Raw genomic sequence first — 19335 nt, forward strand, 5'->3', positions numbered from 1 at the left:
GAGATTTCACTTTTTAAAAAACTTTTACTGTAACATACCAACTAAGAACAACATGATTCGAGCATTAATTAATGGCAATGGATATTTCAAATAAAAGGTAAACTTTGCATTAAATAGTCGAAGCAACAGATATGCCTCACACAGTTACAAATACTTGCACTACTTCAGGCACAAACATGGCTTCACGTGTAATCTCACAGTCTTTCCAACTCGATCTTCATTTTGTAGAACCTCGCACTTCGAATCTTTGTGATTCACCTTTTTCACCCATCAACCCATTTCACCTCTTGACAGAAAGCTGTAGCAGTAGCCAGCAGCCATGTTCTATCCGAAGCTCCTGGAAATGATTATCATCAACAATGTACCCATCTATAAACGCTTTCGCATTTAGGTCACAACAGTCCTGATGGCAATGAATCCCCAGACACTCCCTTTTCCGACCTCTTTAAATGGTCTAGTCAACTCTGGCACTAGTTCAACTGTAGCAATGAGCATTGTCTAATCCACAACCCCTTGATCTTTCTGTCTTCAGTTCTGCCCTTTCAAACTGCATAACACACACAGTAACAGAGTCACTGATCTATTCTTAGAGACCTGCTTCAACACCAGGATCTGTTCAAAGACAATAAAACAGAAAACTGTTCCATTCAGAAGGAGCCTAGCTAACTTTCGCCTTGCACAAATGCCCAGCCAAACAGAAAAAGAAACGCTAAAACCCAATCCCACTGCAATTAGCTTTCAAATAATCCTTTGCTTCTTAACTGTTCATTGCCATGGCAATGCCAAATCATGTAGTTATTTCTTGGAATTTAACAATATCTTAAATCTGGAAACCTATTGATGCACTTTCAAAATACTCCCCAGCCCACTTTGTTCTTAAAGAGACATTGCACAAAAGAAAATGCAGGCTTTTCCCAGCACGAGTCATCACAGTCTGTGCCAGTGACAATTACATCGACAAACATTAAAGAGTGAATCCAGTATCAATAGCTTATCATTCACTGGCATTTTCTGTTATTCAATCTCTTTGCTAATACATCTGGACTATGAGAGATGCAATCTATCTGGAGGTGCATCTGTACAATGGGATTATGGGAATGGGGGAATAGTTGTATTGTGGTTATATTGCTGGACTAACAATCAGGACCCACGAGTTCAAATTCTACCTTGACATCTGGGGAATTTAAATTCAGTTAATTAAAAAAGTCTGGAATAAAAAGCTAACATCAGTGATGAAAACCATGCAACTACAAGACTGCGGTAAAAACACATCTGGCTCATCAATGTTCTTCAAGGGAGGAAATCTGCTGTCTTTACCCAATCTGGCATATATATGATGCCAGACCCACAGCAATGTGGTTGATTAACTGCCTTCTGAAGAGTCTTTCAGTTCTCAAGAAGGTGGCTCACCACCACTGTCTCAAGGGCAATAACTCATAGGCAATAAATGCAATTAGAATTAGTATGGGTGGAGATCAAAAACAACAAGGGCCAGAAATCACTGGTGGAAGTAGTTTATAGGCCCTTCAACCCAGGTTATGCTGGATGGAACAATAAACAGGCAAAAACCAGAGCTTGCAACAAAGGCAATGTAATAATCATAGGGGACTTGAATCATCATGAAGATTGGATGAATCTGGCAGGTTTGTCATATGAGGAGAGACTAAGTCGGTTAGGACTATATTCATTGGAGTTTAGAAGAGTGAGAGAGGAATCTCACAGAAACTTAGGAAATTCTTACAGGATTAGACAGGGTAGACTCAGCAAGAGTGTTTCCAATGGTGGGGGAGTTCAGAACTAGGGGTCAAAGTTTGAGGATAAGGGGTAAAACTTTAGGACTGAGGTGAGGAGAAATTTCTTCACCCAGAGAATGGTGAATCTGTGGAATTCACTACCACAGAAAGTAATTGAGGCCAAAACATTGTGTGATTTCAAGACAAAATTGAAATAGCTCTTGGGCTAAAGGGATCAAGGGATATGGGGGGGATGGGGGAAAAGGCAGGATCAGGATGTTAATTTTAATGATCAGCCATGATCAAAATGAATGGCGGGGCAGGCTGGAAGGGCCTTTCGTTTCTAGGTTTCTAAATCAAATTGGCAAATTTAGTCTGGGAGATGAGTTTGCAAAATGCTCTTGCAGCATTTTCTTGGAAAAATGCACCACAGAACTAACTAGGGATATCTTAGATCCAAGATTGTGTAATGAACCAGCTTTAATTCTTGTACTAAAAGATCCTCTGGGCAACAATGATCATAATCATGATCAGTTTAATTCCATATTAGGTTTGATAGGATAGTATTAGATTAAAAGAAGAGGTTCATAACACTGCAAAAAATAGTAGCAAGCCTGAGAATTGGGAATATTTTAGCAACCAGCAAAGGACATCCAAAAAGTTCATAAGAAGGAAAGCAAATACAACATGAGAGTAAAGTAGCCAGGAATCCAAAAACAGATTGCAAGAGCTTTCTCAATTATACAAACAGGAGGAGAGTCACTGAAATAAAAATTGGTCCCGTTGAGTCAGGGACAGGATAAATTATGATGGGGAATGAGGAAATGGCAGGGACATAGCACAAAATGTGTTCAGTCTTCATGACAAACTACATACCAGAAATTGAGGGTAACAAAGGGGCTAATAAAAGTGACAAACTTAAGGTAATTAATATAAGCAGGGAAAAAGTATTGGAGAAAATTAAGGGACTAGAATCCCTAGGACCTGATGGCCTATATTTGAGGGTTCCAAAAGAGGTGGCTGCAGAGAAAGTGGAAGTGCTGGTTATGATTCTCCAACATTTCCTAGATTCCAGAACAGTCCCAGTGGCTCAGAGGTTACCAAATGTAATTCTGCTAATCAAGAAAAGAGGGAGAGAGAGAGAGAAAATAGCTGATACGAATCAGTTAGCCTGACATTAATCATCAGGAAAATGCTGGAATCTACTATCATGGAAATCTTAACACAGCACTTAGAAAATCATTGTGTGATCATACAAGGTCGGCATGGTTTTACAAACAAGAAATCATGTTTAACAAATTTATTGGAGATTTTGAGGATGTAACTTGTAGAGTAGATGAAGGGGGACCAGTAGATGTACACCTGAATTTTCAAAAAGCTTTTGATCAGTGCCACACAAAAGGTTGATACAAGGACACATAGAGTTGACAGTGAAAATTAGCATGGATGATGGATTGGTTAACAGACATGAAGCAGAATTGGTAGTTCTTAATGAGTGGAGTGTCACAAGGATCAGTGCTGGGAACTCAGCTATTTACAGTCTACATTTACTTAGCAAAAGAGACCAAGAGCAACTGGGACCCAGGGCACTAAAGCGGGCCTTTTAGATAGCCTGCCACCTCACTCGGTAGCCCCCGTGGCTGCTTCTGCACTTCTTCCCAAGCCCAATACCTGCCCCTCCACCCACCACACCTCCCTTCCCATGCATTGGATAGTGAAGATCCCCTCTTTGCGCTGGCACTTTCTCCTGAGGCAGATGGGACAAGTCAGAAATTTTCCAGACTCCCCTGAGCCACCTCGAGGTTGAAAATCCAGCCCAATGTCACTGTTATGAGTAATGGTGTTATTCTATTTTAGTCAGTACTGGCTCCAATCGAGAGAAGAGATCAAACAGCAAAGTCCAGTAGTGCCACATCATGCTAGGAGGACAGTGATCAAACTGCAGCCATACTGACGTGATTCATTAGTTTTCATCAGAATTGATCAGAGCTGGTGTCGAACTTGGGAGGAGAACATAGACAGCCCCCATGGATGAACCAGTTCTCCGGTGGGGCGGGTGTGGTTGGAGTGTGTAGGTAAATACAATTCTAAATCAGGGTTTACCAAACCTTGCGAGCTGTTGAGCCCATAGTGACCTCCTCCTAAGAGCATCAGGGGAACCCCTAACATTCTCAGAATGTCAACACCCCTTTTTTTGCCACAAAATACATGCAAACACAGAAATCAAATATAAAAAGTATTTGTAGCTTTACACAAATCTATTTCTAAGAACCAACTCCCCACTTCAAGAAGCGCCTGCTCGTTCTGAGGTCCCTATCACGCTGCCTCTCTTCTGTGCAATCATTGCTGCTGGCCACACGCTTATCTGCCCAGCGACAGCGAGATTGAAGAACCTTGTTGGGCCAATCAGAGCAAGGCCTCTTGGAGCATGCTGATTGGTCTATTTGTTTTCACTAATAATTCTTTTTAAACTTTACGCATCCAAACTGGCGTTTGCCGATCACATGGTGGCCACCAGTTTCATAGACCCACTGGACAGCCCCAGTTTGGGAACCCCTGATCCAAGTGAACTCTCAACTAAAGCTTAATGCAGGACTTGTTGGCTTAGTTGTGAGAAGTGAAGCCAGAACGAAGTTGTTTTACAGAGACAAGTTCTGACTCAAAAGAAAAACAGAAATTGCTGGAATTAGCAGGTCTGGCAGCATCTTAGGTGAGAGAAACAGTGTTAACATATCAGGTCTGTGAACTTATATCAGAATAGCCTGACTTGCAGAGTAGCTTCTCACCTTTGGAGCTGACATTTGAGGAGTTGTAGCTCAAACAAGCTCAAAGCATCAGTTACAGCGAACACCATCTAACAGTTCATAAAGACCTCCATTTGCTTTTTAAACTCTCCACACAGTCGGACTGGTGGAGTGAGTGGTGAAGGATATGAACCCCAAACTTGAACTCTCTCCACAGATACTGATTTACCAGCTCTGTATGACAGCAGCTCTCTCCATTTTTGTTAAGCATTTCTGATGTGGCTACTCCGTCAAGAAGCTTGATAATCTGACCTTGATAAAAAACTGCGGCCTCAAGCCTAAATCCTATAAGTGTACCAACATGCAGATGCTCACCGGCACTTTGAGCTGTAATTAACTGAAGCAAGACAATGCAAAACATTCTATACCCACGCACGCCGACCATCCACATTTTATATTGATAGTGTGTTGCATCCATGTTTGCGAGTAAGAATCAGTGATGAGTTAAATTGCCCTTGTGCAGGAATTAGTCCATAAGCTACCCGGTGGCTCAATTTTAACAGCTCTGCTCCACTGGCAAATTTTACCTCATTCTGTGGATCAAACTCTGTCGGAAACAAAAACACTGACAGGAGATAGTGTGCAATGAGGTCATGAATTTAAATTCCACCAACGTGAATGCAAATCCACTATTAATCTGGTCAACTGTGAGCTAGCAACAGAAAAGCCAATCAGATTGTTGCTAAAATGTCCGACCAGTTCATTCAGAGACACCTTCCAGCGACTGCAATTTTTAAAATCACACTGCACCAAGTTCCCACCCCACCAGCATTTGAAAACCTGGCCCAGGAAGTTGCTGTAAGTTTCAAACAATCAACACCGGCAGCTTCAGAATCATTGCTGTCATAAAATTTGGGCCGATAAAAGGATGTGCCCAATGCTGGGCCTCCAAATCGATGTCACTCCTGTACTCAATGGCCCAGGACCTCGCCTATCCTCCCCAATCGCCCTCACATGTTATCCCTGGCTGTGTACTCCCACTCTCCAAGCAGCAGTGGCATGGTGGCACAGTGGTTAGCACTGCTGCCTCACAGCGCCAGGGACCCGGGTTCGATTCCCGGCTTGGGTCACTGCCTGTGTGGAGTTTGCACATTCTACCCGTGTCTGCGTGGATTTCATCCGGGTGCTCTGGCTTCCTCCCACAGTCCGAAAGTCAGGCTGGTTGGGTAGATTGGTCATGCTAAATTGCCCCTTAGTGTCAGGGGGACTAGCTAGGGTAAATGCGTGAGGTTTCCTCCCATAGTCCAAAAGGCGTCCCAGTTAGGTGCATTGGCCATGCTAAATTCTCCTCCTGCGTACCCAAACACAACTAGAGGATTTTCACAGTAACTTTATTGCAGTGTAAGCCTACTTGCAACACTAATAAATAAACTTAAACTTAGCTTCCCACTGGACTACATAACAACCAACTTAATGTGAGCAGTTCCAGGAGAGAGCCACTGCTCTACACAATAAAGCCAATTTAATCTGGAACCATGGGTTTCAGCTTCTCAGCAACTGCTGCTCTGTTTAGTTTATTCTCTCTTCTCTATTTAGCATTACAGTTCGATAGTCTGCTGTTAAAACACAAACATAAGCTCGAGAAAGTGAATTTTATTTATAAATCTGTGCAAAAACTATAATTTATCGTCAGGTTGTTGGTGTTACAGAAACTAGGAAAAACTATACATGTGTTATGCTGCTGTGGAAGATGTGCCTCCTTAAATCAAACTCTAGGTTTGCCAAGGCAGGTTTGTTCTGCTCCAGAGTTTGTGTTGGTGTTTAAGTTGACAGATTAAACCGCAATGGATATAGAAGCTGAATTTATTGCATTAAATCTCACAATGTGACAAGCTGACATTGTAAATCGCTGCTGTCATTGATTTATCTAACCCATTGGTGCACATCTCCTTCAACCTCAGAAGCCAGAATGTTTGCATCAGTATAATGAGGCCTGAACGTACAACACAACCTATTCACGAGGGGACTGTGAGTAACACAGCGATGATTTTCCCTCATTTTTTAATGGAGCAAGTGACTAGCTTCTCCCCCTCGATGCTTATCCTAATAGCAGAGTCGCTATCAAGACCCTAACACTGGCAATGTTTGTACACTGCTTCTCGTACACATCGACATTATTATTGCGCACTATTTTTACCAGCTCTGGTTGAATGTGTGGTGCACAGCCACAGGCTAATCCTGGCCTATTAGGTTTGCTTTTTGCATCATTCCACCCAGACTTTCCAAAATATTGGCATAATGAATCCAGGCTTCACACTGAGGTTAAGAAATTCTGTCAAAGGGATATTATTCCATGGGGAAAAAAAGTCAACAATTCCAGGAAGAAGGGGATAAACCTTAACTCTCAAAAGCAGGTCACGTCAGAGGTTGAAATGCAAACGGAATCTGGGACCAAATCTGTCACAAACCCTTTGGGATATAGGGCAGGCGTGCATTTTGCTCATGCAAAGCGACTTGGTCATTTAAATATTAGCACGCAGCCTCGTAATTTCATTTTAACACTCATTCTATTTTTAACCACAGCTTGGGACACTTAAGCAGCTTAAAAGTGTGAAGAGGGGCTGAATCCATGAGGTAAGTGTCTTTGTGGCTCTACTTGTGTGGCAGGGGATAAGGCAGGAATGCTTCGTCCAAGCCCAAAAAGCTACCAAACAACCCAATGCGCTCGCGTCCAGTTAAATTCTGCAGGGCACTGAGGAAACCAGTTCTTTCTGGGTTTGCCAACCCCACTTCAATCACACCCCCATCCCCCCACTCCCCTCCAACCCCCTTCAGCTCTGGCTGAATGTGTGGTGCACAGCGACAGGCTAAACCTGGCCTATTAGGTTTTCTTTTTGCATTATTCCACCCGGGCATTTCAGATTGCAGCAAGAGTAAAATTTCTTTATTCTGGGCCCAGTTTTGGAGATTTGCAACTCATGGGGTGCTGCTTAATTCCTTGAACTTGCTGGCCAGTTTGTGCATTCCAGGCAACTTGCAATGTCTATCTTTCCAGTAAGATTCAGGCCCCAACACAAAGCCGTAGGGGCCGTGGTTTGGACGCATACGATCCTTCTCCTCCTCATCATGCCATTATTGCTTTTGATTGCTGCTGATAATATTATTTTTCTACAGATATTCTGTAGAGTACTGGGATAAGCATAAGGAAACTTTACTGGCAAATGTTTCTGTTACAGAAAGACCATTCCAGGAATTATTTGCATCATTTTTTTTCCTGGAATAATACCCTTTAGACAGAATTACACAACATCAGCGTGTAGCCTGCTCCGGTGCCAATATTTTTTAAATTACAAAATGCCTGGGTGGGATGAGACAAAATATCCAGTAGGCTGGGATTAGCCCAAGTGCACATACATCGCTGATTCATCCAGAGCTTATAAAGTGTTGACAACAGGAATTCAAACATGCAATGGAAGCGATGTACAAACATCACCATTATCAACAGGAGCAAATGACTTTAGTAAGAGGAAAGTTTTGACAAGCACGGAATCAACCATGGTGAAGCATGAACACCACTAATCCAAATTAAATATTAAATTGTACTCAATGAAAATGAAGATGAAAAGTTCAAAAAATCAATCCTGGTGATTGTTCACTCTGTTAAGAGCTTCAAATATAGAGGGGTGAATTTTTTTTTAAATAGAAAATGAAGTGGAGTCAGGTGGAACTTATCCACCCAAATCGGCTTGGGTCACTGTCTGTGTGGAGTTTGCATATTCTCCTCGTGTCTGCGTGGGTTTCCTCCGGGTGCTCCGGTTTCCTCCCACAGTCCAAAGATGTGCGGGTTAGGTCGATTGGCCATGCTAAAATTGTCCCTTAGTGTTCTGGGATGCGTAGATTAGAGGGATTAGCGGGTAAAATATGTAGGGATATGGGGGTAGGGCCTGGGTGGGATTGTGGTCGGTGCAGACTCGATGGGCCGAATGGCCTCTTTCTGTACTGTAGGGTTTCTATGAACTTCTATGAAATGGTCAGAGATGTTTACCATAATTGGCCAGAGGTGGGTGAACCATGCTAATGGATTTAGGAGGCATTGCATGTTTATAAGGAAGCTTCACAGTGAGAAAGTGAGAAGGTGAAATTGGTCGATCAACAGTATTGAAGGGTCTAAAAAACCTTTCCCTATTCCTAAAAATCTCAAATGAATTCTATAACATTCTTGGTCAATCATTCTGCAGAAGTGTACTACTCGATATTCACAATCTAGATGTATAGTGTGGACACTTTTGAACCTGTGTGCTCCTAATCTTGTAGTGAGTCTGCAATGCTCTGAACAAGCTACTCATGTGATAGCACAGACCAATCATTAGGTGAAGCCAACAAGAGCACGCATGTCAAAAATAAAATGTATTTTTAGCTTTCTATTATTTTAATGCATCTTGCCACCTATTGCTTTCCCTTGAATGCTTGCGTTCCAATTAATTTTCCGTGCTACCTGATCCAAATCTCCTGTCCTCTTCAACAAGAAACACTGAAAGATCAATTAGTGGCACACATAAAATATCAACTCAATATATCACAGACTGAGTAAAGGAAATCCCGTTTGTCGTATCAGGTCTCTTATACAGATCACACCCAATATCTTTGTCGCAGATTCAATCCAATTGGATCTCCAGGGGGGAATTTTGCTGTCCCGCCCACCACAGGAATCATAGTGGGCAAGGACAGATCGTGCAAATGTCTGTTGACCTCGGATGGGATTTTCCGGTCTTGGTGCAAGCGCGGCCAGAAAATCCCCCCCCCCCCCCAGTGTTTGTGCCTATCACCATCATTACCCCCCTGCCAGGGACTCAACTTAACTCAGAAGCATTTCCTCTAATCTTACAGCACAGAAGGAGACCATTCAATTCAAACAATACTGGCTGTCTGAAAGAGCCACCCATTAACCGCACTCCCCCCATAGCCTTGTCACTTTTTATTTTTCAGATATTTATCCATTTCCCTGTAAAAACAACTATTAATTTGGTTTCCATCACTGTTTCTGGGAGGGCGTCCTCCATCTGCATAAAAAAAAGATCCTAACCTCTTGCTGCATTCTCTTGGTAATGATTGTAAATTTATTCCCTCTTGCTACTGACTCGTCATCCAGTGAAAACAAGATTTCTTCATTTACCTCATCAAAACCCCTGATAATTATGAATGCTCACAGCTAATCTTATCTCTCAAATGCTACATTATATATTATCCATGAATTTTTAACTTTGCGATAACAGCAAGGCTATTTCAGCTATGAAAACGTACTAAGTTTCCAAACTTATCCCGGTGCTCTATAATTTCATTTTATATTTGCCAGAATTCAAAGAATTCACAGACTTACATTTCTAAATATTATCTCAGAAGAAAGTGACCATTGCCCTTTAAAAGGATGTATTTGGATTCAGCATTCCCTCTATGATGGGTTGTATTTATCTTATTGCTCTCGCAAAGACACCCTTCTAAAGCACATGAGTTGCAAATGCAAAGTACAAGAAACACACATTAGAAAGAAGGCCTTATTTGTTCACAGTAGGAAGATTGTAACTGACAGGTTACAGTTTGGGCAAGTATGCACAAACTGATGAACAATTATTCTAATAGCAAAACGTGTTTGAATACCAGACGCATTTTATGACACTTCCTTACAAACAGGGTCAGAGTATTACTCAAAGCTGTCTTAAAAGAGCAATATTTTACCACCATACATCCAAAGCTGCAGTCAAAAAAATGTTAATTGATGAGACTATAAAATGCTTGCAAATTCACTTCAGAGGCAGTATTTTCGAATGCAATAAAGATGGGACTATGAAAATTTGTGTACGGAAACCACAAATGCTTTTCAATACGTGTTCAAACTCTGCCACCTAGAGGCAAAATTTGAAAGGCAATCCATCACCTATCTTCAGTGGAAGAATCCATTCAGTAAAAGTATGATCATCTCCTGACGTTTTACAAACACTTAAAAACGATTATCACTGATAGACTTTGTCATTTTGTACAAAATCCTAAAAGAAAAGGCTTCTTACCAAAATATATGTTTTTCCATCACATCCTTGAATACAGAATCTAAAGTTACTCTGAGCGGATGACAACTCCTTCAGTCGGCCAGCAACCACAGTCTCCACAAACAAAGACCTAAAAAACATTCAAAAAACCACATTTCAATCAGTGAACCCTTGTCTTTTCCCCTCCTCTCCAGGTGATGCTAATTCACGTATGATTCTAACATGATACCAATATCTCTCCAGTACCTCACCATCACAGTGGGCCAAGTTCGCCAGTCTGTTATTTGGCCAAAGTTTCTGTAACTTTTAACGGGTAAAATCGTAACGCCTGATTGTCTGACTTCCAATCCAAATACTGCCCAGTATAATCAGCTTACAGAGCTCTGAATGTCAACTGGTGCAGCAGCACAAGTCACCCAGCTCTTCGTGCCATTTTATTAGCCCGGGTCCCATTTCTATCATACTGCCAGCCTTCAAAATCTTCTAGGAATCACAATCCTACTCCCCCACAACATCTAGGCTGAAATTTACTGGCCCCGCCATTGGCGGAATCTTCCGGACCAATAGAGGCAATAAATGCTGGCCCAGCCAGCGACAACCACATCCCATGAATTAATTTTTAAAAATTGATAATTCTACTAATTTTTAGGGTCTGTAGTTGGTTGGTAACATCTACGGATTTTATTCTTGAAACACATTTTAAATTAAACGGTTCAGTTCAGTTTGAATTTCCGTCAGTGAGACAAGGGGAAGTCAAGGCAGTTGGGGTTCTTTACAGTTTGTGAGAAGCTACACTTAATTGTTTTGCAACTTTAGGTTGCAATTAAGAGTGTTTTATCAGCTATGAAGGAAGGGTTAAAAATTAGTTTGAACTTAAGATTGCACTTTATCTTCAAACAAAACCCACACATTAATTAACTATATTTGTAGGGCAGAACATCTGTATGAGAGAGAAACTTTTCTTTCTATTCTGACGTTATGGTACAAAGTGTTATAAACATTTGTTCTTAATGGCTTTGGTTTCTGTGGGATTTGAGCTGCATTTGTGACTAAAGGAAATGTGTTATTTGTTCACAATGGAATGTAAAAATCGGGGCCCAGAGAAACAAGGGATGAACATCTCTCTTTAGTCTATATGGTTCTGGTTACACAAGTGGGATGACGTGAGATTACTTGTAGCCTAAGCCAGTGGAAGAGGTGAGTTTGGACTATTTTCAAATAAGGGATTCCAGAATAATGAGAAGTGGGGATAAAAGTTGGAAAATTGGAATATTTGTTGGTACAGTGTTACCATGGCTTCCACGGTATGACTCTTCTAGACACAGTTCAACATCACTTCGAAGACAGAGAAGAGAAAACATGCCTGTGCTGGCAAAGCTCAAGGGCTCAAAGGCCGTGTGGAACCCCACAGTGGTAAGCACTGCTGCCTCACAGTGCCAGAGACCCGGGTTCGATTCCCAGCTTGGGTCACTGTCCGTGTGGAGTTTGCACGTTCTCCCCGTGTCTGCGTGGGTTTCCTCCGGGTGCTCCAGTTTCCTCCCACAGTCCGAAAGACGTGCAGGTTAGTTGTATTGGCCATGCTAAATTCTCCCTCAGTGTACCTGAACAGGCGCCAGAGTGTGGCAACAAGGGGATTTTCACAGTAACTTAATTGCAGTGTTAACATGAGCCTACTTGTGATACTGATAAATAAACTTTGAACAAATAATAATGAGACAGCAATCAGAAGACAACATCCCCTGAATCACTGTGAGCAACTCCCAGGAGGTCAATTCAATACATTACAAAATTCCATTCAAGGATAATACACTTATATTTAGTTTGTACCTCAAATGCCTCCAAGAACTTCACATCATAAATTACTTTTTACAATCCATATATTTCTCCTCTATTGTTGAGAATGCCACTGTCTGTGCTTCCTTCTTACCATCTCAACTGACGATTGGTTTCATACTGATTCCACTCCTGTTTTTCCCACTCTTACCAGCTCTCCACGCTAACCAAGGGGAAGCAGATACCCCTCATATCTGCTGCCGGTTACGACAGGCCTTCGATCGCAGATTGATGATGGATGGTTGCCTCCAGTGGCTCAATCGTTTCTGGTGGTGGCAATTACTTTGGGCTATCCAGATAATTTGTTAATGGATCAACTGAACTAGCCATATAAATTCCGTGTTTACAAGGGCAGGTCAGAGACTGGGAATTCTGTAGCGAGCAACTCACCTCCTGACTCCCCAAAGCCTTTCCAAAATCTACAAGGCACAAGTCAAGAGTGTGATAGAATACTCTCCACTTGCCTGGAGAAATGCAGCTGTAACAATACTGACATGATGCATGACAGCAACTTGCCAAGCCTACAATGACAGCGCCTTCCAAACCTTCGGAATTGTCTCAAAATGTTTCATACAATGGGTTGGATTTAATGCAGCCCATTGTGGTGGAAAACATGGTGGCCAAGTCCACTTAATCACAGGAAAGGCCCAGTCTCAGTTTCCGTGTTGACAAAACCTTCCCTCGATTAAGTCAGAGGGCAGAAGGGGCTGACGTGGGATTTGAAGGTCGGTGGCTGTAGGTAAAGTCCTGAGGTATAGACAAATCCAATTTAAATCATAGATACATGTTGGAAACATCAATGGGAGGAAACAGTACCTTTCACATATTTGCCTTTTCAACGTTTTGTTCATCAGAGGCTGGACCAGCACCTCAGTAACATAAAATTTAATAGTATCTGTAAGGAAATAAATCAGGAACATTTGCAATGCAAGAGAATACACGTTCAGAAGCATATGCTTTACACATTCCTTTAAAAGAAAATCCTGACAAATTGTCAGATGCACTTTATTTTTACTGTGTTTGCAGTGTAACTTTTAGCAGCAATTACTTTATTTACTATAAAGTCAAGTTTAATCAGCAACAACTATATCTTAGGTGGACAATCATACTCGTTAGCGAGTGATCGCCAAAAAAGAGAGGCTACAGCTTGACAAGTGCCATTCCACATCAAGCATGGCTGACCAGGAAACTCTTCTGCCCTTACCGCCTGCCATAGGCTTATCAAAATGATTGACAACTTGATAATCAACCTCTTTGGCCACATTATGAACACACCTTCTGTCCTGGAGTAGGAATCGAACTCAAAGCTTCTGGCTCACAGCCACTGCATCACAACATCTCTAAATACATTGCATTCGTCACAAATCCCACATATTGCACCAAGCCAACCCAGTCTCTGAGACATGTTAAAGGGCTACCTACCTTAGTTTCCTACATACTTCCTAGTTGGGTCCACATGTCTGCCCTGCACTAGATACAGATCCCAGGGCCAATAAGGTTTATGATGGGAAGTGCCCTCAGGATCTTTCTCCAAGTACCTATTCAGGTTGCTTCTCTGGGACACAAGGGACAGAATTTTAACTCACTCAGAACTCATTCTTGCACGGATTTAAAATCAGGCTCAATTGTAAACATTCCAAGTAAGCTGGTTTCACCCCCTCTCGTGGTGGTGCTATCCATCCACTCCTACACTAAATAAACATCTGGACACAGTGGTGAGTAATTGACATTCATTTTGGAAGCATGAGCAAGTCTGCCACGCTATATAATTTAATTCAGGCTACAAATTATCATATGCAGATGAAGACTTCAAAACCAGAGCCATCTCATCCTAACCACACTGATAAAAATATTGAAGAGCTGGCATTTATGCATCTATGGACTAAAGCACTGTAAAGCAGCAGAACGCTTCTAATTTTCACTGTCAAATTTTTGCTGTCAGCTTTGATATCTGCCGCATGTTTCTTTTCATATTCCCTTTTTGTACCTCTTATTAGATTCTACGTATCTCTTTATAGTCCATCCAGCCGACTGGGAGAGGCATAAAAAGCAACAAAGGAAATTAATAAGAGATGCAAGAAGAGGTGAAAAAAATTGCCCGGAGACATCAAGGCTAAGAGCAGAAGTTTATTTTTAAAGAGAAAGTGTTGCGTAAGTGAATGTGGAAAAGACTATAATGGATAGTAAAGAAATGGCAAACTTGTTAACAGAAAGCTTTGGATCTGTTTCATGGGAAGAGGACAAAATACCAGTGCTATTAGGAAACTGAAAAGTCAGACAAGGGAAGAAACCGTGTTGGATTTAATTTGTTAACACTGCAGAAAGAAAGAGGGTTTAAGACAGACAAATCTTCAGAACCTGATCATTTCCATCCCAGGGTATCAAAAGTAGAAGAGGAAACTGCAAATGCATGAATAGTCGCTTGGTAGTAGAGTTCTGCTAAAAAAAAGAGGCATGCTGTCGAAGCTTTTCATCTTTCACTCATCAAGACAGATGCAAGAGTGTCAAATTTCAAAGGGAGCAATAATTTATACTGCATGTGAAAAGGGTGTTAACTGGTGGACAAGTCATCTATGACCAGTTGAGGCACTTCCTTAGAAAATGGACCAGGGAATTACCCCAAGCTTTGTTTAATTTTAAAAAGGTGCAATGCCTGGACATATTCCTTTTGCCTGCAGAGGAGAAGCCCCTGCCTATGAATATATGTACCCTCTAATAAATGTACATTGTGAGCCTGAATGACAATCTTAAATTGGTTGTCAGTGTAATATTTGAGATTGTTCAGCAAGTGCTGTCCAATCATGGAATCAAATCTAACATTAGGCATTATGTTCTGAGTTTTGTAACAACAGGGTGCTTGAGTACAATCAATTCTCTGCCTAATGTGAACAGCCAAAGAGATGTGCTGTCTGATACGATCCGCAAGCCACTGGGATGTACAGCCCACGTACCTGGCATTGCACCAGCGATGGAAATTCATATATCACATTACTCATTTGTGTGGTAAACAGGACACTTTTAAAGCTTGACAGCAGCATCCCGTTAGTGGAAAATACCACTTGTGCAGCTACTGCATAGTGCAGCATGAAACAGGTACTAAGTGAGTGGGCAAGGGTTTGACAGATGGAGTACAATGTTGGTAAATGTGAGGTCATCCATTTTGGTAGGAATAACAGCAAAATGGACTATTATTTAAATGGTAAAATATTGCAGCATGCTGCTGTGCAGAGGGACCTGGGTGTCCTTGTATAGGAATCTCAAGGAGTTGGTTTGCAGGTGCAGCAGGTAATTAAGAAGGCAAATGGAATTTTGTCCTTTATTGCTAGAGGGATGGAGTTTAAAAACAGCGAGGTTATGTTGCAGCTGTATAAGGTGCTGGTGAGGCCACACCTGGAGTACTGTGTACAGTTTTGGTCTCCTTACTTGAGAAAGGATATACTGGCACTGGAGCGGGTGCAGAGGAGATTCACTAGGTTGATTCCGGAGTTGAGAGGGTTAGCTTATGAGAAGAGACTGAGTAGACTGGAGCTATATTCATTGGAATTCAGAAGAATGAGGGGAGATCTTATACAAACATATAAGATTATGAAGGGAATAGATAAGATAGAAGCAAGGAAGTTGTTTCCACTGGCGGGTGAAACTAGAACTAGGGGGCATAGCCTCAAAATAAGGGGAAGCAGATTTAGGACTGAGTTGAGGAAGAACTTCTTCACACAAAGGGTTGTGAATCTGTGGAATTTCCTGCCCAATGAAGCAGTTGAGGCTACCTCATTGAATGTTTTTAAGGCAAGGATAGATATATTTTTGAACAGTAAAGGAATTAAGGGTTATGGTGAGCGGGCGGGTAAGTGGAGCTGAGTCCACGAAAAGATCAGCCATGATCTTATTGAATGGCGGAGCAGGCTCGAGGGGCCAGATGGCCTACGCCTGCTCCTAGTTCTTATGTTCTTATGTTCTTACGTACCTTCATCTATTGCTCAAACATTGAAGATATCTTATCCTTTGTGGTAGACTGGCCACTCTTGGTCAAATAATGGTGGCCTTAGGCTCATTCACGAATATGCACAACACATACCAAGCAATGACTTAAGTAGCCACAATGGACAAGGTGCTCTTTCGGAGAGCCAGTACAGACTTCATGGGCTGACTGGCCACTGATTCGTGAGGTGATCTTATGGCACCACCATCTATTTGGGCATACATGGCATCATTAAAGCTAAACTCAACTGCACGAGTTAGTAAGTTCAATGAATACAGATTCAGAAAGTAGCAACATATCTAGATCAGCATGATATAGTGACACAGGGCAAATGTCTATGGATTCCTTGTTTGACACATTAGTGAGCAGACTCGCAATGTTGAATGAGCACATATTCACGGCATTGCTGTCAATGCAGGTCATATATAATCGCCGCAAAGTTTCAGCATGTATGTGGAAAATTCACTCAGGATTAGTTGTAGTAACTCACTCAACAACTTGGCCAATTCATGTTGTGCAGAACCAGTGATAGATAATGCTTTTGTGTGTCATAAGTAGCACGTACATTCATGGACATAATGAACCAAATGGATGGCTCCTATCATATATACCACAAGGTAACATGTTACTCTTACATAAGTGTAACAAACTTTCTAACAAGCAATCTCAAATAATTGGTGAACAATTATAGGGGAAAATGAGGAGATTCTTTTTCCACAGAGAGTTATTAAATTCTGAAACATATTATCTGAAAGGGCAGATTCCATAGCAATGTTCAATTGATAATTGCACATGTTCTTGAAGAGGACTAAAGCACGGCATTAGAGGGAAAAAGCTGGGTGTGGAACTAAATCAGACAACTCTTTCAAGGAGACGGCACAGGCAAGATGAGCTGAATGGCCTCTTTCTCTGCTAAAAGATTCTGTGATTCGAAATGTCGATCCCTAACGGATACCTTTCGTGATCCCTTCATTGATCCATGCATGCTTAGGTTAAGCTGTTTTCACCAACCTGGCGCAACAAAACTGAAACAGGAAGGGGCTGGGAATCAACAAATGGGAAGGGGGTAGGGCAGGCAAACCTGAGACTGCAGCGAAGCCATTATACCTTAACCTCGGAATGAAGTTCTGGGAGCACTTGGTGAGGGTAGGGATGACGGGGCAGTATTGGCCACGTGACATGCGAGGAACCTGCTTGGAGATCTTTGGGACCCTTAACACAAGCCTCAGAATCAACAAGATGTTCTATGCCAAGGGTGGCACAGTGGTTAGCACCACTGCCTCACAGCGCCAGGGACCCAGGTTCGATTCCAGCCTTGGATGATTGTATGGAGTTTGCACATTCTCCTTGTGTCTGCATGGATTTCCTCCGGATGCTCCGGTTTCCTCCCACTGTCCAAGGATGTGCGGGTTAGGTTGATTGGCCATGCAAAATTGCCCCTTTGTGTCAGGGGGACTAGCAGGGTAAATACGTAGGGGGATAGGATCTGGATGTGATTGTGGTCGGTGCAAGATCCACGGGCCGAATGGCTTCCTTCCACACTGTAGGTTTCTATGATCCTATTCTACTCCACGTTCACGGAGGCAGGCACAACGATGGAGTGAAAGACAAAGTGGTAAGGCAAAAGGAGAAAAATTAGAACAAAAGAAAGGTGATAACTAAAGTGAGGGGGAATACGCAAGTTAATTATAAATCTAACATAGCAAGACACTATAATCTGAAGTACCATTGAACAATAAATGCACATTATACCTGATGAAGTCACATCTCCCAGCACCTTCCTACAGCGCGCACAAACTACTGTGTTATTTTCTCTTGGCATCTGCAAGAAACCAAAAGTGAAGAGGGTGACTATTCAGCAAGAGACATTATTCATTTTTTGAGCTTCCACAAAACAGAAACGTCCCTGCAGTCAATCACTGGACTCCAAATCAGGCTGTTGTTTCCTAATCCCTCAGGCCTCAGTGCCTCAGCTGCAGAGCTTTCTCAGCTACCAACTGGGCCACTCAAGATGGAAGATGACACATTTCAGCCTTCAGCGAGAAACAAAGGGGATAAAAGGGTTTGGCCCGTTCCAAAACATTTCCTGCTGACCAATCAGAGAAAAACACTGCGTCAAGCCAGCTGTGGCTGCCAGAAAAATTTCGAGAGGCCTCCAAGGGAAATGAAGATATGCAGCCTTATTTTTAATTGGTTGTCTCAATAGGACTCTGAAAGGAACTGTAACCCATTATCAGGTCGATCATTATCAGGCCAAAAGGCATCATTAACAGGCACATTAAATTTAAAGCGAAAAACATGGGAAACTTATAACGCACACACATCAATGTTTATCAGCTTTACTCCTTTTCTTGCTTGGGGGAAAAAAAATCTACCAGGGTAAAATATTTCTAAATCTGACTTATTACCCATTTTATTTTTTATGCTGTAAGGCAAGTAGGTGCTGTTGACTTGTGAAAAGCTATAATAAATCCCCCCCAAAAAATCACTCAACATTTTAATATCTGGAATGTTATAGATTCCTTCATAAAATTATATTCAAAATTAAGTTTTTATTGCTAAATATTTGCTCTATCCCATTAACAATAAATTGACGATGCCATGGATTGAATCTCAACTCCTTATGTTATCTGCTCAGCCCATGGCTGCATCCAGAAAGAAAGGTTATCAGAAGAGTGCAAAAGTATATAACTGGCAGTAAAAAGATACATCGTCTCCAAGATAGTAAAGGCTACAATTGGTCACACGTACTCAGCTCAGGGAATGGAATATCAGGCGAGGATTCAAGTTCCAATCATTATTTGATTTGATTTATTATTGTCACATCTAATGGTATACAGTGAAAAGTATTGTTTCTGTGCGCGCTATACAGACAAAGCACACTGTTCATAGGGTACTGTTCATAGAGGAAGATGGTAAGGAGAGAGGCTGCAGAATATAGTATTAATCCAGCAATATTTACATGACACCTGCAAAGATCCTGAAAACTGTGTTATTTTCCACAT

General features: G+C 41.8%; 1 protein-coding gene across 1 annotated transcript in view; it reads right to left on the bottom strand.

Moving 5' to 3' along the window:
• The window catches only part of ube3d (ubiquitin protein ligase E3D), a 165755-nt gene that overhangs the window by 130062 nt on the left and 16358 nt on the right, over window positions 1–19335 (bottom strand). Inside the window, exons 5-7 of the mRNA XM_078212474.1 lie at window positions 18083–18152; window positions 13168–13246; window positions 10540–10648 (exon numbers count right to left, since the gene is read on the bottom strand). Coding sequence (XP_078068600.1) covers window positions 10540–10648; window positions 13168–13246; window positions 18083–18152 — 258 coding nt within the window. The remainder of the gene's footprint in view (window positions 1–10539; window positions 10649–13167; window positions 13247–18082; window positions 18153–19335) is intronic.

Source organism: Mustelus asterias, chromosome 5, assembly GCF_964213995.1.
Source record: "Mustelus asterias chromosome 5, sMusAst1.hap1.1, whole genome shotgun sequence".
Taxonomy (NCBI): Eukaryota; Metazoa; Chordata; class Chondrichthyes; order Carcharhiniformes; family Triakidae; genus Mustelus; species Mustelus asterias.